The 23,538-nt window shown below is 39.0% G+C and overlaps 1 protein-coding gene across 2 annotated transcripts in view; it reads right to left on the reverse strand.

Moving 5' to 3' along the window:
- Positions 1-11,187: 11,187 nt before the first annotated feature.
- The window catches only part of BMPR2 (bone morphogenetic protein receptor type 2), an 80,200-nt gene continuing 67,849 nt past the window's right edge, over positions 11,188-23,538 (reverse strand). For both annotated transcript variants that reach the window (XM_007422019.3, XM_088135652.1), the window contains 4 exons: positions 20,390-20,526; positions 17,962-18,134; positions 14,748-16,036; positions 11,188-12,695 (listed from right to left, as the gene is read on the reverse strand). In XM_007422019.3, the coding sequence (XP_007422081.1) occupies positions 12,445-12,695; positions 14,748-16,036; positions 17,962-18,134; positions 20,390-20,526 (1,850 nt within the window). In that variant the 3' untranslated portion in view covers positions 11,188-12,444. The remainder of the gene's footprint in view (positions 12,696-14,747; positions 16,037-17,961; positions 18,135-20,389; positions 20,527-23,538) is intronic.

Consider the following 23,538-nt stretch of genomic DNA (forward strand, 5'->3'; position numbering starts at 1 on the left):
GATGTGTTTGACCCTCATAATCAGGATTCCCAACCCAAACCACAAAAACAAAGAAGCACCAATCTGAACCATGGCATGGGAGTGAAATGGATTTAACCATTTCCCCTTATAGCATAATTTCCCAGTGCCTCATGGATCCAGAAGATTTCCAGCAGGTGCTTGGGAGATTTCCCAAAAATCTGGTGGGTGAATCTGTTGAGGGCTTAGTTCACTGTTGGCAATGAGAGGTGACCTGGGCCCTTGATCAGATTGTCCCTTTGGGTGATGAAGCAGCAGAAGCAATGCCTGGAGCATCAGTGGAGAAAGACAAAAAGTGAACCTGACCACATACAGGTATGTGGCTATGCTCAAGCCTACTCCGTGGTGATAAAAGAAGCACCATTACTTCTTCTGTATTATAGCATCAGTAGGTTGTTGTCCAGTGGTTGTGTTTTGGGTGGCCAATTCCCTGCTAGGGATGAACCAACATCAAGAGTTATTACCTGATCATTGTGAACAATTAGCACAACGTTTTGCTGACAAAGTCACCCAGATTTGTCCAAGTAAGGTATCATGCTACTTGATTCCTTGGGGTTCCTGTGACTTCAGGAATAGGGCACACTCTATGCTATGCCCACTCTTTAAGAAGCCGTCTCTGGATCCAGAGGTGTTAGATAACTATCGTCTGACCTCCAACTGTCCCTTTTAAGGCAAGATTGTTCAGATATTGGTGGGAAGTCAACTATGGTGGCCCCCTAGAAGAAGCAGATTATTTGGATCATTTTCAGTCAGGATTCAGGCCTGGAAATGGAATGGAGACTATGTTGGCTGCACTAAAGGATGACCTTTGTCTGGACGTGGCTAAGAGAAGTGTGCCCACCCTGGTCCATTTAGATCTTTTAGCAGCCTTTAATACCATTGACAATAATATCCTTCTGGGCTGCCTGTGAGAGTTGGGATTGGAGGCATTGCGTTGCAGTGGTTCTACTCCTTCCTCAGTAGGTGTTTTGAGTCAGTGTGGGAGGTGAGATCAGCCCAGCGGCTATTCTCTTGTGAAGTGCCACAGAGGTCGGTCCTATTCTGTAGAGGCATAGAGAATGGCTTTGAAGGACAGTGGGAAGATTCATTACCATGGCAACAATCAGACAAGAGTGACTTAAGCCCATTCCAAGAAACTAACTTGAGAAAATGCCTCGGAGAGGCCCCTCCCTAATTCTCACAAAGCGAGGGAGGGAGAAGCACATTCTGACTTGCAATATTCTGTTACTATAGCTGTTTCAATAAAAGTAGTTTTAGACCTATATGACATTGGTTTCTTAGTCTGGTCTACCCTATGTGGCTGACATTTTCCCTCATTTAATGTTTACATGAAGCTACTGGGAGAAGTCATCTAGTGGTTTGGGGTTCAGTATCACAGTATGCTGATGATGCCCCAAACCGGACTGGTGATGCCATTGAAGTCCTAACCTAGGGCCTGTGAGGGTCTGGATGGGAGAGAACGGGCTTAAATTATTGCTGTATGTCCATCAGGGCTCTGTGTCTGCTCCACTGGTGTCTCTTGATGGAGTGGCACTACCCTTGAAGCAGGAGGTCTGTGACTTGGGGTTCCTTCTGGACTTGTGGCTTTTGCCAGAACAGCAGGTAGAGGATGTGGTCAGGGGGTGGGGGCTTTGCTCAGCTTTGGCTAGTGTATCAATTGTGGCCCTCATGGGGGTGGGAAGGGCTTGCTACAGTGACTCATGCCCTCATCACCACCCATTTAGACTATTTTATTTATTTTATTTATTAAATTTTTCAACCGCCCATCTCCCCCCAATGGGGAAACTCTGGGCGATTCACAACAAACATTAAAAACATAAAATATATAAATACATAAAACCTTAATTAAAAACATTACTGAAAAGGAGAAGAGAGTCCAAGAGGATGAAAAATCTGAGGCAGAAGGCCTCTATGGGGCTAGCCATCCCCATGCTTGAGGTATTCCCACCCCACCCCACCCCAGGCCAGGTGGCAGAACCAGGTCTTCAAAGCCTTATGGAAGGCCAAGAGTGAGGGGGCCAATCGCACCTCCGGGGGCAGAATGTTCCAAAGAGCAGGGGCTACCGCAGAGAAGGCCCACCTTCTGGACCCCGCCAGTTGAAGTTCTTTCCCCGAGGGGGTCCGAAGCATGCCCTCTCTGTGTGATCGGGTGGGATGGGTTGAAGTCATAGGGGGGAGGCGGTCCCTTAGATAACCTGGCCCCATGCCATGTAGGGCTTTAAAGGTGATAACCAACACCTTGAATTGGACCCGGAAGCGAACTGGCACCCCATGCAGCTCATGGAGCAGAGGTGTTACAGAGGCCCTCCTTGGGGCTCCAACAATAGCCCACACAGCTGCATTCTGGACCAGCTGTAGCTTCCGGATACTCTTCAAGGGCAGCCCCATGTAGAGTGCATTGCAGTAGTCTATCTGGGAGATAACAAGGGCGTGAGTGACTGTTCAAAGGGCATCCTGATCCAGGAAAGGGCGTAACTGATGCACAACCCGAAGTTGTGCAAAGGCCCTCCTTGCCACGGCTGCCACCTGCTCTTCAAGCAGGAGCCGTGAGTCTAGGGGGACCCCCAGATTACGCACTGGGTCTGTCAGGGGCAGTGCCACCCCATCCAGCACCAAAGATGACAAAATCCCGGATACAGAGGAGCCATTAACCCACAGCCACTCCGTCTTACCAGAGTTCAGCCGAAGCCTGTTGTTCCCCATCCAGACCCTTACAGCCTCCAGGCACCGTGAAAGGGTGGCCACGGCATCACTTACTTCACCAGGGATGGAGATGTATAGCTGCGTATCATCAGCATACTGATGATACCTCACCCCATGATGATGGATGATCTCACCCAGCAGTTTCATGTAGATGTTGAAAAGGAGCGGAGAGAGAACCGAACCCTGCGGCACCCCACAAAGGAGGGGCCGAGGATGGGACCTCTCGCTCCCTATCACCACCGATTGGGATCGGCCCTGGAGAAAGGAGGCGAACCAGCACAAGAATGTGCCGCCCACCCCCAGTTCCCTGAGCCATCCTAATAGGATACCGTGGGCGACGGTATCGAAGGCTGCTGAGAGATCAAGGAGAGCAAGGATGGTCACCCTTCCACCATCCCGTTCCCACCAGAGATCATCCATAAGTGCGACCGATGCCATTTCCATTCCATATCCGGGCCTGAAACATACTATTGCAACATACTCCACATGGGGCTACCTTTAAAGATCACTTGGAGGCTGCAGCTGGTTCAGAACGCAGCAGCTCATGCGCTAACTGGCATTTCCTGGTGAAAATACATTACTCTGGTGCTCCAGGCCCTACACTGGTGAACTGTAAGCTTCTGGGTGTAATTTAAATGTGCTCACCCATAAAGTCTTACATGGCTCGACACCAAGTTATCTGCAGGACCACAGGAGAAACTACAATTGGTTCCCCATTTTAGGGGGGTGAAGGAGCTGATTTTAGGGAGGCTTGGCTATGCTGATTTTTGGTGGCAGCACTGGTCCTTTGTAAGTCTCCCAGGACATCCAGTTGGTTCCCACCTTGCCTTTTGGGAACAGCTCAAAATGGAGCTCTTCCAGAGAACGCTTGGGCTGCGATCCCATCTTGGTTGGGTTATGGTGTGGCTTTGTTAATTAATGTCATTCCACGTTTTTTAATTGATTTATGGACTTTTGTATTTTTTAAAATGTATTTTAATATGTAATTTGTCTTGTCTAAACCACCAAGTATCCTTTGGAATGTGGTGATTATAAATGGAATGAATAAATAAATAAATGAATTCCACTGATTATCCTTCCCTCACCACAAGATTTTTCTGTTTTATTCATATAAAATTGTCTGATTTTGGGTGATTCTCCCCTCTTGTCATTTCCTGCCAGGAGCCCACACTGTTAGGAAAGCTATCTGGCTTCTGGAGAGGTATTTTGGATGCATAAAAGGCTACTGTGGGCAGTTAAAAGTGGAAAAATTCTGTTTTGTTAAGTGGCTTTTTGCTCCCATCATTATGGAACCACATTAGCTCGCCTAAAAATAGAAATATTCAATGCAAACAAAATTACAATATAATCAGTGGCGTGGAAATCTCTTTCTTGTATTTATCTACAAATGTGGCGTATTTATATGAGGATGCATCCATTACTATAATGGGTAACCAAATATAAATACAAGTGGTGTGCCAGTTTGAGTATCCATTAACTGATTTTTTTGTAATAGACTGGACTGCAAGTGTTGCAAAGGGCGGCAAGTGTTATATAAGTAACCGCATTTACAGAGTTTAAAACCTGATGCTGCTATTCCGATCTGACATTCCTTCACTTAAAACAAGCGGACAGCCTGTGAGCCTCCCTAATTTTGGGTGGCCTGCAGAAAGCTGTGATGACGCCCCTAGGAAGGGTGGAGGGGCTATTTTAAGGGTGGGAATGGGAGGGGGAGGCCCCCAGGAGGCAAACTGCTTTCATGACCACCCTTAACCTTTCCACGTGAACCACCCCAAATCTTGCCTTTTTTTTCAGTACCATATTTTAGCGACATAATTTTGAGCTGCTTTTCATGTTTGGGGGAAGCACTTTTAACGATAGGAATAGAAAGGCATTTGCCTCCTTCTGTATCTACTCTTAATTTGTGGAGGAGGAGGAGGAGGAGGAGGAGGAGATCAGACAATATCTATTTTTCCAGCAATTTAAAACAAACAAGCCTATTGCTTCGCTGTTTTAGAATACAAGGCAATACTATTTGGTAAAGATTCCTCTGTGAGCTTAATATAGAGTTTAAATCAGAGAGGAAATGTTCATGATTTTCACCTTAAAAATGACAATTAAAATGCTGCAGTTTAATAAGACCGTGATACTTATTTTCTTCAAATATGAAAGTTTCAGATCCTAATTTAGATTTAAATATTTTAGCCAATTTATGTAACAAACTTCAGCTGTTAAAAGGCAGTAGGATTCCCACCAATCTCTTTCTTTTGATAAAGACCAGCATGGACTTTGAAAGTCTAAATGTCAAATTGCCCTTATTATAAAAAATTGTGCAACTGCCTAGATATTTAAGTTTATATAGGTAATTTAAAATGACTGGATATGACAATTGTATGTGCTCCATCTTCAGTCTTTTACTTTCTGAAAGGTTGGCAGGAGGCTAGCCTAAAAATAATATATGTCAATAATTAATAATACATTTATTTTTATTTTAATAAATAAATACATTTATTATTTATTATTAGTTATTGAAGTATTACTATTTTTAGGCTAGCCTCCTGCCAACCTTTCAAAAATGGTCACTGCTCATCCTATACAAATATCTGCATTATTGCTCAGTCTCCTATGAGCAGTGAAAGAGGATCTTCCCTTTTCTATTTTTAAAAGTTTCTCACTTCATTGTCTGGAAGCAATTCTCAAATATTAAGTGGCTATTATTCATATGCTTGATTTGCATCATCATCTAAACATAAATGGAAGGATTGGCAAATAATATATAACGATGACCTATTCTTGACTGCATTTTTTAGCATGCTCCTCCATTATGCAACTATAGGGAACCTCTCCCTAAACTGAAAAATATTATAAAAAATAACAGGTCAATATAAAGACATTTTTTACTTGTAAGAGTGACACCTATTGGTCAAATTAGAGATGTTAAAGTGACACACACGTACAAATATCATACTTTCATGAAGTGATATTTATTAAATGGATTAATGCATCATTTTACAGCAAGCCTTTCCCTTCTCCTCAGGCCTAAAGGATAGTTTTTAAATGTTCTGATCCATTTTTTTCATTAAAACAGTCTCTTTATATAGGTTCATATATCACAAAGGATTTTGTTACAAGAATTCATAGAAAACTCTAAAGTGACTTTCAATAATGTCAGCTTTCATAGTGGCCTCCATAAAACATTAAAAAAAGCAATAAATGCAGTTAAGTCACATTATTCTGTAATACACAACTTAAATAGCATAACAAAATACTGGGCAGCTTATACAAAAATAATAAAACTGATTATTATAAACTGGCTATTTCAGCAGTAATGTGGGAGACAGTACAATAGGACTACAATCTGACAACTGGCATTTTTCGGCTCATCTTACTTTCTAGAAATATTTGGGGGTTTGGCTGTTGAAGAGTATATGGTAGTGTTTTTTGCAATTAGAGAATATACATAGCTTCATATTTCAGCTTCAGTGAATATCGTATTGTATTTGACTACTGTCCCAATACATTTTTTAGGAAACTTAATCTGAAGCAAAGAAAAGTGTGTTTCAATCTTGCATGCTGGCCAGTACAATTCATTTCCTCCAGTATAAAAAAGTAAATATGCAACACTGATGCAGTTTGATCTTGAGTAAGCAACACAAACTAAGATAGACAAAGATTAGGGATGGAATTATCAATTTTTGAATTCATTTTCTTAGTTGCGTTTGCAATTTAAATTGGATTTTTTCATGGACAAATCTAAGTGCTGTAAATACCAGGTATTTGGCTGGAAAAAAAAACAAACCCACAACCATGTTAGTACTAAACAAAGGTTAGATAGAAATATTTGGCAAAATACCCCAAAATTAAAATAATCACACTGAACTAAGTGCTCTAAAAAAATCTGGAAAATAATTTTTGGACAAAGTCAAGTCAGAAGAGGGTACTTTCTGATTTCTGACTGCATTTTATATTTATTTATTTATTTATTTATTTATTTATTTATTTATTTATTCACTCACTCACTCACTCACTCACTCACTCACTCACTCACTCATTCATCTGTACGGTGGAGCTTGAGATATTCCCACTTTGGATGTGAACAACTAGATGAGTCCCCAACTTCTATTTCTCCATACTCTTGTTGTATGATATGGCTTGTCCTCTACTTTATGTAGCACAGGTCCATGAATTCATGCCATAATAAATCTGGTCGTTTTTAAAGTATCCCAGGAATCTCTGCTCTAGTTCCAATTGTAATAGCTTTGTAAATGGATTCTTAAAGACTTCCTGCAGTGTAAGCCCTGTCGAGTAGGAATCATCAAATATCTAATATCTGAACATCTTACATAAAGGAAGGAGAACTTTCTTACTTTTCAAGTAATGAGACCAGTATTTTTAACAGTGCCAACTATTATGTCTCCAAACTTTAAATTCTGTGGAACAAAGACATAGAAGCAAATTGATTAAGATGGCATTTTAACCACTTGTCTTTATTAAATGACTCCTTTTAAAATGTAACAGTATTAGACAAAGCCGATATTTTTGAATGAATTTGTGTTTGTAATTTTACATATAGAACTTACACATCAGAAGCAAGCATACAGTAGGCAAGGACACTGCAGGAATTTGAATTACATGCTTGAAAAAGCAAATACTTCAATTTAAATTGCAAACAGGACACTGTCTCAAATCTGGCTTGCTTTCCCTCTGCAACTCAATAGCTTACCCTGAAATGGGGCACACTCGAGGTGACAATAGGCATTTAGAAGTCCTGGCAAAGTAATGATGTGGATGAAATTGGAACAAGCAATGTCATCTGTAGAAAAGGCTCACTGAGGGCTACTAGAGCTCCTGCTTTCACTCCCTCTTGCCTTTGGCCTCAAGATATATCATTTTGTGTTGCTCAAGAAGCACCCAGTGCTATGGCTACACATCTTTGGAAGCACTCAAACCTGGAACTCCCAAAAGACTTCAGCTTTTTCAAGCACCTAAACTGCACTCCCCAAAGATCAGTCCTTTTCAAGTTAAATGGCAGGACGCTTGCCAACCAGATGACAAATACAGAATGACTGTCCTCCAGATGCTGTCAAAGCAGCAGTTATGCAAGTATGGCTCATTGCAGAAAATCCAACCAGTTCCCCAAAGAAGCCCTTCTTCTTTTATTGGCATCACATTTCTCCATGGACTCCAAATGCAAGATATGGTTGCACTTATTTCCCAAGGCCTTTGCAATTTAGATGCCACATGCTATGATCTTAACTCTGATGTTTGGATGGACTTAAGGTAAAAGAGCAAAATAATTAAATGGTAACAAGGGTGTTTAACTTGGATTGCTCACCACTTTTTATCTCAAAATTGCCTCCTCAAATTGCTCTTTTTTACTCTAGGGGAAAGAGATGAAAGCCATGTGAAGTTCTCTCGCCAGGAAGAAAGCAAGCCAAGTTAGTGACACAGTTTAGGCTAGATGATGATATACGGCTCAAAATTAATTTCAAGTCCATCAGATGCTTTAAGTCACTAATGAAAAATAAAGACAAGTATTTAGGCCATTCATTTATATCATATATTTCCTAATGAAATTAATATTTAAAAAATTGCAACAGAGAACTGAATGGTATTAATTGAAAAAACCAATAAAAGATATACAAATATGATAAAAAGTGAAACACAAATTGTTCTTCGTTATATCCTTTGATGAAATAGGCTTTTATAACCTTTATCTTAATGTGCATGTTAAAATTCTTATCTCAGAAACAATCATGGGGAAAAATACATCAGAAGGAGCACTTAGAGATGCAGCAGATGGGCAAGGACTTGCCACTAAAACATCACAAATAATCCTGATGAACAATTTCTTTCTCAAGCATGAACCTATTTTTAGTTCCTCCCCACAACTTACAGGTATTCATGATTAAAATAGCTTCTGAGGAACAATGCAGTTTATGCATTTTTAAGTTGTTCATTCAACTAAAATAAATGTGACTACTGAACAGAACAACCTTCTACTTTCAAATGTGATGACAAAGGTAGCATGAATTATTTTATTTGTTATATCTAACACAAAATGCATGCTTTTTATATTGTTCTCCATAAACTAAAAACTGAATTAACGTATCTTCAATTTTTAAAAAATTCTTCACTTATTATACATTTTATACAATTAGAAGAGTGCAATTGTTTAACTTGTGCACTGTTTTCCTTCCCCTGCGTTACAGTATGGATGGGGTGGGGATGAAATGACACTGAAACAATGAGCCTGCCACATTAGAAAAATAAACTGTCTTTGATTTACTAAGTAATGGAATTCTGACACCATGCTCCTATTCATTTTTAGAAATCTGATCTTACAAAATGGCGAAGAATGTACCTCATCATACTTTCGCATTCAAAATATTGACACGTGGAAGTACTCTTTCAATAAATGCTTCTCAACTGATCATTTGCTAGCAGTATAATTTTAAGGAAGAGAGCATTCCCCCACCCCCCACCCTGGATAACTGGAGGGTTAGCCTAAGAGCAAAACGTCTATGGCATCGAGTCATAGTTGGGGAACAGAAAATTACAAATTAAATGATCTTTTCAAACTTTTAAACTTGGGACATTGAACTATATAGATGTGAGACAAAGTGAAATCACATTCAAACCCTACAGTTACTGTCAGTATATTCTGACAGACCTAATACCAAACAGATCTAAAGTGGGGCTGTGCTACTTTCAGAGACTTTTGTTTGCACCAGCATCCCCTTCTGCTTTTTATTTAATTAGCCTCTTATCACATTAAACAAAAAAACACCTAGAAAATGCTTAAGAAAACTTGCTGTCCCAGGCTGCCTGCTTTTGGGGAGTAGGAAGAGGCATCTGTCCAAAGGGAGTTCACAGAGTAAGACCCACCTCTTCCCTGATCCTTTTGATATTTGAGATAATAAAAGGAGGGAGCCAGGCAAACTGGGTCCATTCAGGCTAATGGGCACTAGGCAACTCCCTTCTCAAAATGAGGCTTCCTTTTCTGGTGTACCCTTTTGGAGCACAGCACCTCTGGGGCAGTGGGGAGGGTACTCTAGTCCCCCTAATCAAATTTCTTCTTGCCCTTGAATACTGCTACCTTGAGAAATCAGTTTGGCAAGTGTAAGTGAGAAACGGAGCTCCTGCGATGTTTTCTCCAACAAAAAATTCCTGAACTTGTCCTTTAAGGCTGATTTAGGGATTGCGCAGCTGTTTAGGTGGATACCTCAGACTTTCTTTGTAAAGTTTGATTTAAGCAAGCCATAGATTCAAGCCTGTAAAACTGCTTGCCATGAAAACTGTGACTGTTTGTCTCCCCCACCCCAACTCCAGACAGTTCAGTGTAGCTCAAAGGGCAAACACTAATAAGAAAACCTAATTCCATGAATACTCAACTCAACGGTACTGTCAAAACAAACTAGAATGAAATGTGGTAGGGCTATAACTTCCAGTAAATGCATATTGTATGAATCTAGGCTGAAGTCTTAAAAGAACTGGCAGCCAAATTGTAGGTATGCTATGACTCTAAAGAATAAAAGCAAGATACTTTTACAAACTTAGTAAATAATAGACAAAATTCATTGGGAAAGTAAATGATTTTTAAAATTATGAAACGTGGGCCAGAAGAGGGTGAAAAATATTACTATAATAAAATTATTTCATTCAGAATGTCGTCATGCTAGGTGCTATGTTGCTTGTATGGATAGATAGATCTGCCTGCCTGCATAGCTACAGGGTTCATGCTGTGGCAAGTGCTATACTAGTTTCAGTCTAAGCAAATGTTCCTACTGGTTTTCAAGACACAGGTAGTCCCCAGTTTAAGAACAAGTTCTGTTCCCAAGGTCTGTCCTTAAGTCAAATTTGTATGTAAGTCAGAACAGCATTATTGTATAATACTGCATAAGTAGTATTGTGTAATGAACTTGAACCATTGTGTATTTAACTCGAATCATTGTGTATTTAATTCGAATTTTGCTACAATAGGCTCTGTTCTTAACTATGGGTTGTCTGTAATCTGGGTGTTCTTAACCCAGGGACTATCTGTTGTAGTTTAATGCACCAGAGGTTGTAATAGTCATGTGCAATTATGTACTGTTCTATATATTTTCTATATGATTCTTTCTACTGGGCGATTTCCAGATATGTTGGATTACAACTTTAATAATTCCCAGTCAGAACGCCAAAGGTTGATAGGCTTTTGTGACAGGCGTGAATAATATTCTAGAGGAATAACTAATGAAAAAAGAGGAAGAGATGAACTGAACAGACAGGATCCTTTTCATTAAACTCTAAAGTAGCCAATCACATATAGGCAACTTGATGTCAGTACTAAGCAAGGCCATTTTGGCTGTAAAGATAACCAAGACATAGAACTCATCCCTTGACAATTGGGCAAATGAATCCAGGTTTTAGCTTTCTACTTAAAAAACATGCCTAAGCAACCTGTACACAATGTGTTTAAGATAAATTACAAAGATTAGACAAAAATGTATTTTCAGTAAGCACCAAAAGCATTCATTAAGGAAAAATATACATAAATACTATATTTAACTGACAAATTGCATAAACTATACCATAAGAATGACAGCCAGCCAGGGCTAGTTTACACACACAAGGGGCTACATCCACCCACCCACAAGCATATGCAAGAGATTTTACCTTTGCTCTTCCCTCTATGTCACTCCCCCTTTCAATTCTGCTCTGCATTTGTATTTCTAATTTTCACATGCAACTTGGTTTGGTGAAAATATACCATAGATCACCTATCCAAGGTAGAACTTTCTTAGCTTGTAAATTTGCCAATCAAAAATACATTTAATTAGTATCACACTACTTGGGTAGATAATTATTGGTTGTACAAAAGATCCTTTGATTCCTTACATTTTGTTCAATACTTTCTTGATTAGAATTTCCCAACCTATGTCATTCATTATGAAGAAAAATTAAATATCTAATTTGGAAGCATGAAAGAGAAAAGATTTGTTCTTTCTTTTCAGTTTTTTTAAAAAGGAGTCTTAACGGTAGGGGAAAATCATGCATTAACTGTAACCTTAGAGCACATATACTGATGGATAAAAGCAGTTACTTCAAGCTGATTACGCTCTGCAGAATTCATGGTTAGAAACCACTGGTTGCCGAATTATCAGATTAAACACAGCTACTGACATTTTAACTCCAAAAAGAACGTGTAGTAGGAATGGAAACACAAAGGATATTATGAACTACAGACTATTGCACATTTCAACATAATACAAGTGTAAAATAGAAAGTTCAAAAGATAATACACTCTGTTACACAGAAACATACAAATGATTTGTGCACACAACTCAAAACATGAACAGCGGATGCCACCATAGCCCACTGGCTTAGCTGTTTAGTGACCTTTAGAAACCGGTCCAGACTGATTATCAGCAATACGTTTTCTTGTTTTTGTTTTTTAAAAAAAATATTTTGAGACCACAGCATTTGATACATATATATATAATTCCGTGGTCAAGGATGAACAGATGTAATTTTGCAATTCTAAATAAAAAGTGCAAAAATGTAAAAAAAAAAGAACAAAATTAAAAATATGGAAGCATAAGCTAAAAATTGTCTGCATAGCTGAAATCTATTTAAAGCAAGTCCTTGGTAAGGAGTACTGAAAGAAGAAAGCAGGGTTTGTTTGTTTTTTAAATATAAAATGTCTTCTGCATGTTCATTAATAGAATACAATAATGTCAGTTGTGTAAGCTTTTAAACAATTCACAGACAGTTCACTCCTGCATCTTTAGACACCATAGTTGTTGCGGTACCTCCTTCTCCAAGGTAAACAGCTGTACTGGATTTAGAACTAACCACCCTGTCACTCCCATTGTTGTTAATCTCACAATCCAGGGGTTCTGTGGAGATGACCCATGTTGAAGGGCGCCATCTCTTTAGGGAATAAGGCGTTTTCACACGTTTCTTGATCTTTTCTCCTGAGCCGGATTTGCCCTCAAGAGATGATTCACCCACTAAAAAGGAAGAATACACAATGTTATCACATAGGCTAAAAAACATAAGAACAATAAAAAGAGCCAAATCCTATGACAAGTAGTAGATGATAGACCTTAACCATATACTCAACTGTATACAATAATCAAAAAAGTACAGTAACTAAAATGCAAGATGATTTACCACCTAATCTACTTATTTTCTATCTAGTTTGTGTTACTGTCACTACTAAAAATTTTAAAGTGTTATTTTGGACTTATTCTTGAATGGCAGATCTAAGCAGAATGAACAGCAGACATTTAGAGTACAGTTTATGCTAGAGTGCAGATAAGAATGTACTCTTACTATGAAAACTTCTTGGACACAAAACAACAGAATACCAAGGAATACCAATGACTTCAGCCAAGTCTTCCTAGGATATAATTTGTTTTGTGTAGGGATTGTTTTAAATGGAGAAGCATCAAACATTCAGTCACCCCTTCCCTAATTAAAAAATGCTAAAAAGCACCAAATAATTGTGCTGATTCTTTTGCTCTAAAAAAACATACATTTAACCTAGTATCAAAGTTTTTCACTCAAATATTTACCACTGCATGTCTAAACTGACTAGTTAAACTCTTAGCTCTGCTTCTGAAAGCTACCATACTAAAGGGACTGATACTTTTTTTTCCTAGCGTTTTTCCCACATGTACAGGGTCTGCTTTTCAGATCACCAAATGTTGATCCATTGGTTGCAACAGGAATTGACTGACTGGCTTGTTATCCAAGCCTGACACTGTGGGCTGTGAGAGTGACTGGCCCAAATTTACCCAGCTGGCTTTCAAGCCTCAGGCAGGACTAGAAGTCACAGTCTCCTGCTTTCTAGCCTGGAGCCTTAACCACTTGACAAAACTGGCTCTCACTAGAGAGACTGATATGCTATGAGAAAACTAGTAAACCAGTAAACCAAATCATGGGTTTCGTCTGATGTTTGAAAATTCAAACATAAAGTTCTAAATTATATTTAATGCATAGTTGGTATGAAGGCTTAATTCAACTACAGGTAATCCTCAATTAGCGACTGCCTTGTACAGTGACCATCTGCAGTTATGATGATGATGAAAACTAACTTTGCAATCAATGCCCGCATTTACAATCTCGCAGGTCTGTAAAGCAAAGGAAAGCTGAAGTAAGATCATAAGCACAGTCGTGGTTTCACTTAGCAACTGCTTCACTTAATGATCAAGTTAATTGGTCCCAATTGTGGTAGCTAAACGAGGATTACCTGAAGTATGGCAAAGAAACTATTCAGATCCTACTGGACTATAATGGAAAGAAGGCTCCTTCTCCTTTAATTAAATTACTCAAACTAAATAATATAGTGTTTTACATAAATCTGATACAGCTTCTTATTTCATATAGATAAAGATAAATTATTCTGGTTGTATTCAACTAAAATTGAGGATATGTACATGCATATGCAAAATATCTGTTCTTCCATTATGCCGCATATTACAGGATAAGAAAGCTTTCTAAAATGTAAAAGAATTACTGCTCAAAGTGATTTAGAATATAATGACATAGTGAATTGGTAATGAGCCATCTATCAAGCAACGGAAGGTTTAGTCAACCCTCGAAAGCACTCTTTGTCTCATGTAACTTGAAAACATTGATAGATTTCCCTTGCTAATTCCTCGCCTTCCAAAAGAGTCTATTATAATATTGGGCATAGATAACAAACCAAAGATCAAATGTTTAAGAAAAACAGTTTTGCTAAAGCACTTTCTTGAAGCCATGGCTTTCTTAGGAAAAATACACTAAAACCCCTGCACAAATTATTTTTAGATTCCATAAGCATAAGCACATATTTATGCTTACGAGATGAAAGGATACACTTCACGGGAAAGAACCAAGGTAATTTAATTGAGCTACAAGGCAGACAGCAATGGAACAAATACAGAAAGGGACTTATGCTTTGGTTTGGGGGAAACAGGCTGCAAACAACAACTTTACTACTTGTCACCTAAAATCAACATGCTTAATTCTGGGAATAATTTTGCCAGTATTCACTGATGAATCCCAGCAGAACTCACACTGAATATTACACCCATCCAAAATATTTGTGGCAGAAAGATCCAATGAGTTAGGTCTCTGCGCTCTTCTAGTGTGGGTCGGTCCAGAATTTGGTGCTGTTCTCCGGCTGCTCTGGGTAGAAACACCTTGCTCTAGATACAGGTTGCCGCTGTTGTTGTTGTTGTTGTTGGTATTTGTCCGGCCATTTTCCAGTGACCGTTCTCTTCTGTCTACCAGTCGATCGAGAATGCCCTCGTCATGGCTCACTTGCTGCTCCCTTCTTAATAGCGGCTCATGTTCATCAGGGCTTGAGTTAATATTCAGACGACTATCCTCTCCACTGAACTGATGCTGCAACATTTCCTGGGCTCTGTGTGCTCCTGAGGTGGTTGTTTGGCCTGATGGCACTGTCCCGTTGGCATACTGTGTCGATACAGGATGAGAGTTTGTTGTATGGCTCCTCCCTGCCACTTCATTTGTTGTAACTGTTACCAAGTGAGGTTCTGCAGCATTTATAGTATTCATCTTGGCAACTCCGGTTTCTACTTGCTTCAAGTTTGATTTGTGCTTCCCTCCAAACTTCAGCCGAGGCTCCTTTGTTGAATTTTTGGTGTTTAAGGGTAGGCTAGTAGGCCTCTTTGGGAGGTTCTGCTGTTTGGGAAGAGGGTAGACCTGAGCAGGCTGAACATCTGGAATTAGACAGGCTTGGCCATTTCCAACTTGCATGAAGTCCTGCTGTCCTGTTGCTTCTACTGCCAGTTTTATCAGTGGGTACAACAAACTGGAACTAGTGCTGCTAAGTGGATCTGGCCCACTGAACTGTTTAAGAGAATGCTCCATCAGGTTTTCATCAGAGCTTTCTTTTAAGTTTTTATCCACTTCTTTTGGATCCAGCTTGTTAGTTTCCAAGTCCTCCTCTGTTAGCTGCAGACAAACAGGAGTTGGACCAAGTGACTGCATGCCATTTGCAGCACAAATATTTGTTTCACCTGAATAAGGCATCTCAGAAATGGTGGTCATGCCAGTGCTTGGAGTAAGGCCAGTTGTGTTAGTGGTGGTAGTGTTGGTTGACAAGCTGGTGACACTAGTCTCAGGGCTTGGAATACGAGCTTGTGCTTGCTGCCGCTCATAGTTAATGGAATTTCTGTTCTTCTCCCCAAGTGTCAGTGGTGTGCTTGACATTGAAAGTTCAGATGAAATGTTCTTCACTTTGCTATCGCTGTGATTAATTGAATCCTCAATGAAAGATGAGGAAGAATACTCTTGATATGGTCTGATCTTTGCCATTCGTCTATGATGTGACAGATTTCTTTAGGAAAACAAAAAGACAATAAGATTAAGAGTACTTAGATAGTGTTTCATCTTAGAAGTATTTCAAATGCAAAAGAAGATATTTTAACCAAGTTTAATGACTGGGGGCCTGAAGAAATGGGAGGGTTCAGTGTTGATATTTCACAGGTTTCCATGTGACCTCCTTGATATTTCTCCCTTTCTCTTTAGAAGTGGCATGCCTATGTTTTGTTTTGTTTTTAATTATGGTTAACCCATTCCCAGCAATGTTACTAACACAGCTTTTTAAAATATCGGGAGAAGGGAATTTTTGGGTGATCTTATCGTAGATGTTCAGTTTCATTCTCTGGGGTGAAGAAGCAAATAACAATGGGATATGTGCCAGTTAATTTAATCACTAGAGAAGATGACAGTTGCCCATGAGGGCAGAAAACCTTCTGAAGTACTCTTGCAAAATCTGTGGGGTTTAATGAAGCTGCCAGATATGGTTTGCATGACAGTTCTACATACTTCTGTAAGGGATACATTAGTGGAGAAGACTCCAGGTGAGGCTGTTATCCTGAAAAAGCAAGCTGTTGGTTCTTAAATACTTTGGTAATGTATGTTCAAAACCACACATTTGGTTAAAACAGAGATTGGGGTTTTGATCCTTTATGGAAGTGGGGTGACTGGAAAAGAGTAAGAGAGGAGGAATAATTTCTAGCCTTTTTTGGGCTACTGAGTATTTTGGAATTTGGAGATTATATTATGGACATACTCAGAAAATGTTAGCCACAGAAGATGGGGTCAGCCACAAACCTATATGGGGCCCAGAAGCATTCTTGTTAATACAAATGCTAGAAGGGTACTTACTTCTCTCTGATTTTTTAAAAATTAAAATATTCTTTAAAACAGAGGAGGCATGAATAGGACATTTCCAGGCACCAAGGAAAATGCCCAAAGGCACCTCAAGGTTCATGGGCATCATATTGCTTATGCCTGGAGTAAAATGTCTCCTTCTTTTAGTGAGATATTTTGTGCACCTGAAGGGTTTTGTATGAGAGTTTTAAATCTTGACTGTCTCTATGTATCCAGGATGTGACAATTCTGCCTGAAGGAATGAAAGGATTCAGGGAAGAATGAAGGTTGTACTCATTCCTGAGGTGAGTGAATGACAGTATGTACTTCTGATGTGACAGAGGACTATTCCTTCTTTATGGACAATATATCTGATCTACAGGTCAGGAAAAGGACACTGAACAAAAGCTACTAAGATAAAGTGAACATTCTAAGAAGAGAGAGAGGTTGAAATATAAAAATTCATGCCTAGGCAAAGAAGGGGAAAGAACTGGGGTGGAGTACAGCAGAACCAAGCTTAGAAACAAACATCTAAAAATGTAATTCTTGCCTTCCTGAGCAAAGGAAAAAAAATCTTTGTAGGATGCCTTTTCATGCCAAACTAAGGATATTTTCAATTCAAACAATGTCATGTACATCTCAGTAAGTATCTTTCAAAGTAACCACAACTGTATTTAACTGTATATAACAATTTGCGCAATACTTTCCTGGACTTATTTTCAGTTTCATACTGAGACAGCCTATAAAAGGAATATAGATGCGGTTGAAGATATTTTTCTATGTTTATGTGACTTCAATATTGCGATACTGATTGGATTTAGCTTCCTTTTCCAAGTATGCAGCTAATATGCAGATACTGTATATGTGATAACAATTCTTAAGAAATTACTTCAGAAAAAAAAAATCATTACAGCCTGTGACTCAAGAATAACCAGCATAACAGGAAGATGCTACCGGTTGGAAAAACAGCTTTTTCTATATATGTAAATTAAGTGCTGGAGAAATGTGAGGTTCCTGTAGTGAAACCAAACCTTTAAGAAAAGCATGTGCAACAAATGTGGAGCTTATGTGCATATACTGTACTACTTTTTTTTTTGGACTATATACCGTTCATTTTGCATAGCTGTAGACATAGGGTTAACAGTTGGGCTGACAGATTTATTCCTCTCCCAAATCATCATGAGTTCCGCCATCCTCTCTTCAGCACACTGGGCTGTCAGCCGAGCTTCGGCATCTTGATCCCAGCAGTCTTCGATTGTCTCTTTCAGTGACCTCACAGCCTACCAAAGAAAACAGGATGACATTTTCTCACCCTCTTTTTTTTAACCTTTTGTTCTTCCATACCAGTGCTAATGATTAACAGTTGGATCATGCATTATTATTAAAAACGTACAGGTCTAGGAAGAGTAGTATTGGATAAGACCAAAGGCTTATCCATTCTAACACTGTTTTCCATAACAGCTAACTTGATATTTAGGAGAAATCTGTTATGTTGGACACAAAGACATAAGGTGCATTTGAAAAGTATTCAGTCCCCCTTCACTTTTTTCAATTTTGTTATGTTGCAGCCTGATACTACAATCGTTCAAATTATTTTTTTTTCTCATTAATCTACACTTAGTACCCCATAATGACAAAGTGAAAACAGAATTTTGGAAATGTCTGTAAATGTATTAAAAAGGAAAAACTGAAATATCATATTGGCATAAGTATTCAGACCCTTTGTGGCAGCAGTTACAGCCTCGAGTCTTTTTTCGGTATGATGCAACAAGCTTTGCACACCTGGATTGGGGGATTTTCTGCCAGTCTTCTTTGCAAATCCTCAAGCTCAATCAGGTTGGATGAGGACTGTCGGTGGACAGCCATTTTCAGGTCTCTCCAGAGATGGTCAATAGAGTTCAAGTCAGGGCTCTGGCTGGGCCACTCTAGGACATTCACAGAGTTGTCCCTAACCATTCCTGTGTTGTCTTGGCTGTGAGCTTAGGATCACTGTCATGTTGGAAGGTAAACCTTCGGCCCAGTCTGAGGTCCTGAGCACTGTGGAACAGGTTTTCATTGAGGATATCTCTGTCCTTTGCTCCATTCAGCTTTCCCTCAACCCTGACCAGTCTTCCAGTCCCTGCTGCTGAAAAACACGCCCACAACATGCTGCTACCACCATCATGCTTCACTGTTGGGATAGTATTTGGCAGGTGATGAGTGGTGCCTGGTTTCCTCCAGACATAATGTTTAGAATTGAGGCCAAACAGTTCAATCTTGGTTTCATCAGACCAGAGAATCTTGTTCCTCACAGTCTGAGAGTCCTTCAGGTGCTTTTCTGCAAACTCCAAGCGGGCTTTCATGTGTTTTGCACTGAGGAGAGGCTTCTGTCTAGCCACTCTGCCATAAAGCCCAGATCGGTGGAGGGCTGCAGTGATGGTTGTCCTTCTGGAACTTTGTCCGATCTCCACACAGGATCTCTGCAGCTCAGTAAGAATGACCATCGGGTTCTTGGTCACCTCTCTTACTATGGCTCTTCTCCCCTGACTGCTCAGTTTGGCCGGGCGACCAGCTTTTGGAAGAGTCCTAGTTGTGCCAAACTTCTTCCATTTGAGAATTATGGAGGCCACTGTGCTCTTGGGAACCTTCAGTGCAGCAGAATTTTTTTTGTAGCTTTCCCCAGATCTGTGCCTTGCAATAATCCTATCTCCGAGCTCTGCAGGCAGTTCCTTTGACCTCATGGCTTTTGCTCTGATACAGTATGCATTGTCAGCTGTGAGGCCTTCTATAGAGAGGTGTGTGCCTTTCCAAATCATGTCCAATCAATTTAATTTACCACAGGTGGACTCCAATCAAGGTGTAGAAACAGCTCAGCACCAATCAAGAGGCACCTGAGCTAAATTTCAAGTGTTGTTGCAAAGGGTCTGAATATTATGCCAATGTGTTATTTCAGTTTTTCCTTTTTAATAAATTTATAGACATTTCTAAAATTCTGTTTTCACTTTGTCATTATGGGGTATTGAGTGTAGATTAATGAGAAAAAAAATGAATTTGAATGATTGTAGTATCAGGCTGCAACATAAAAAAATTGAAAAAAGTGAAGGGGGTCTGAATACTTTCTGAATGCACGGTAGTTCTCTCCAAATATTGTTTCCCAGCAATTGTCATTCAGAAGTCTGCTGCCACTGATCATGAAGATTTCATAAATCATGACTAGTTGTCACCAATGTTTTCCTCCTTGAATTTGTTTAATCTCCCTTTAAAGCTCTCCAAACAATTAATAAGTAATGATATATTGGAAAACTGTATTCCTGCGGCCTCTTGTCTATTAGCTGTCAATATATAGCAGGCATTTAACATTACAAAAATAAAAGAGTTAACATAGCAAACATTATGGAATGTATCAGCATTTTTCTATTTTGCACTGAAATGTTTGTTACAGCACTTAAAATTTCACAACAGTGATCTGTTTCATGGTCCAACAACATCAACTGAATTGAAAAGAACTGTCAACTGAAAAGAAAAAGCAGCATAGCTTATGTTTTGCTTTTCTTACCAAGCTGTTCTCTTTCCAGGCCTCTGGGAATTTTGGTCTTTGCTTTTCTCTTGAAACAAGAACTTGCATATCTTCAAAAGTGGGGTGGTTTCCAACTTCTATTTGGAATGCTGTTTGGAACTCTGGCACAGATTCTCCTGTTTGCCGAAAAAGTTATGTCAATGTTATCATAAAGCAGAAGAAGTAAAATAACAGAGTTGATGTTGAAATGTTGGGGCATAGCAAAAAAAGTGCTTATCATATTGTTTCTTCTTTTTTCACAGCCAAGATTGGATTTGTTAATTTACAGAGGCAGAAAATAAATAGGGAAATGGTATATAAACAGCTGGAGAGGTTCTGAAAGTTTTCACTGAAGCTAATAATTAAGCAAAATTCCTAGAAGTGGCTTACCTATACAGCTAGGTGATTCAAATGTAATAAACATTTTCAAAAGCCTTCTGGCTGCACATTCATGTACCCCCTACTTATATTATTTAGGACTTTGATTTTAGGATAGCTTTGAGTTGTAAAAAAGAAGGAATAGCTCTGAGTTTTTAAAAAGAAAAAATGATTTATCCCTTTTATATCTGTCTACATATAAACAGAATTTCATAGCACATACTAATGGATTTCAACTTTTTATACTTTACTTCAGAAATAAAGATGGATGAGTTTTGGCTACTCTGTATGAAAAGTGAATACAGTCTGGATATATTTCTCAGGTACAGAAATAGGTTTAGCACACAAACAACATTAAACAGCTGTGTTCCTAAAAAGCAAGAAGTGAGTGCTCCTCTTTAGGAATCTCATCAGCCTGGAATACAAACCTTATAAAGCTGTTTGGAGATTATAAAGTAGGAAGAATTTAGAAGATCCAAATAGAAAATAGATGAGGTATTCTCTTTAAAAAATATTTCTTTTTGCTGAACTGCATTAAAAAGCTTTGTTGGTTGTCACAACAAGCTTCTGCAAAGAACTGCAATGATAAAAAGTGATGGTATAGTAATGTCATGATACAAATTCTATCCTTTCATAGGTGTATCCTGGTTGGACATAAATAACAGGATTTGCATTATGACATCGTTATGCATGGGTTGTCATTTCCCCTCTCCTTGTCCCTGCTGCAGATGTGTACGCTTATTACCTGTCAGCCGAGTGCTCTATTATATTACAGGAGAAGTTAGGGGAATTATCCATCTTTTCCTCAATTCTTGAAAAAATATAGAATTGGAAGATTTTTTAAAAATCTTATGGATTCATTGTCCAGTGCCAGATCTAACACTTATATCCAGAATATAAGCTTTTCAGCTCTAGAGCCAACCAACTCTCAATTTCATTTTCTTCCAAACTGACCCTTTCAACATTCTGCAGTCTTTGGAAGCCACAATGCTTAAATTGGTTGGTTTAATTTTTTTACATTTATAAATGAATATGGTTCTACCTAGTTGGAACATGTCTTTCCTGAGTGTGCAGAAAACATTAGCTTAGTTTTAGTGGCCACATTTCACAAACAATAAGTCGTTACTGCTATATTTGAAGGATTCACTTAAAGGAAGATTGTGAAAGTACAGAAATCTAGGAATATAATCTAATTTTTTTTAAAAAACAACGAATGGAGATTTAAAATTAATATATCTATAGCTAAGCTATATTTGTTCCAGTTGTGCTGAAAGTTGCATATATATGTTGCTTTAACACAGAGATAATTGATATGTTAATATGTATTTTAATTATCTTACATCCACTATATTAAGAAAAAATACTCATAGCATGAACTAGAGGTTTAAATATGTGGTAGGCAGACTTCGGATCTGTGGCATACACTTTCTTTTTTCATTAAATCTCTCTGATCAGAGGATGGCAATGTGTGGCCAGCAAGCTGCATACAGCCTCCAGTTCCTTTTTTTTTTTTGTTTCCTGGCAAATTGCCCTGCTAAATCTAACTGGCAAATTAAATCAGTGGATTAAATTGCCCCTTTCAAAAAAAGAAAGGACTAATAAAGCTTACCTACTTTACTTACACACATCCCCCCAAAAAACAAAAAGCAGGGATTTTGGCCTCATACCCTTGATGTTACCAGTTCAATATTCAATGCTGCCAACTGGCAATTGGGGAAAAAAGTAATCAAAAAACTCTGCCTGCAAAAAGGTTGCCCATCCCTGTCTTATATACACCACCTGGCAAGTGGTTGGGTTTACAGACTACACTAAGCCACTCCCTTCCCCAAGGAAAGGTCAAAACCTAAGAGCTGAACACACTATGCATGGCAGTAACCATTAAGTCTCATAACTGACCTGGTTAAGCTTGTTCTTTGAACCCAGCTGGTGACTCAACAGCTGTAGTTAGAATTAAAAAGAATATATGGTGCCTCCAGTCACACACTCATCCCCAGAACTGATTTTCATTACCAGAACTAAGCTCTTAGCCTGTTAATGTAACAATGAACACCCAGTTGTCCTCTCCTCCATTTTTCTTTGCTTCAGAAAAGTGAGGGAGGGAAAGGCAGCCTTAATGGCTATTATTACTAAAGAGCTGGGTATCGCCATCTTTGTCCAGCTACTGAAACTCATGGAGAGATTCCCAGCCATCTTTTGTCTTCTCCTAATGTAAGAACCAGTGTGGTGGTGTGGTTAATGTGCTTGCTTAGACTGACAAGTCCCAGATTCAAGTCTACTCTCACTGATGGACTTTGACCAGCCACCCTTCAGTTCAATTAATCTCACAGGGTTGCTGCTGTGGCTAGAAGAGGGAGAAGGGAATTGTTTGCATAGTGCCCTGAGCTGCCAGAAGAAATGTAGGCTAAATAAACAAACAAGTGGTGTGAATTACTAATAATTCAGCTGTTAAATAGGAGCAAATGTTTAGGCTAAACCTGGCATTTTCATTTTTATTTCTAGAGGCATATTGGTACAGAAGTTTCACAATCTCCCAAGAAAGCAAATCAAATTGGTATGATAATATCATCAAATGCAAAGAATTTAATGCATCTTCTTGTATGAGTTATGCTGCCTTTGCAGACCCGGAGGATACCCTGATCTACTCTTCGCACAATTGGCAGGTGCCAGATAAACTTATGGAAATTGGATATACTAGAGTAGTCATCATAGAGACTTCCAATCAACTTCCATGGACAGGTCCTTGGCATCCATTCCATCAGACTGCTACTAAG

This window comes from Python bivittatus, unplaced genomic scaffold (assembly GCF_059951505.1).
Source record: "Python bivittatus isolate LINGU-HERP-01145 unplaced genomic scaffold, Pbiv_v1 ctg000200_np1212, whole genome shotgun sequence".
Taxonomy (NCBI): Eukaryota; Metazoa; Chordata; class Lepidosauria; order Squamata; family Pythonidae; genus Python; species Python bivittatus.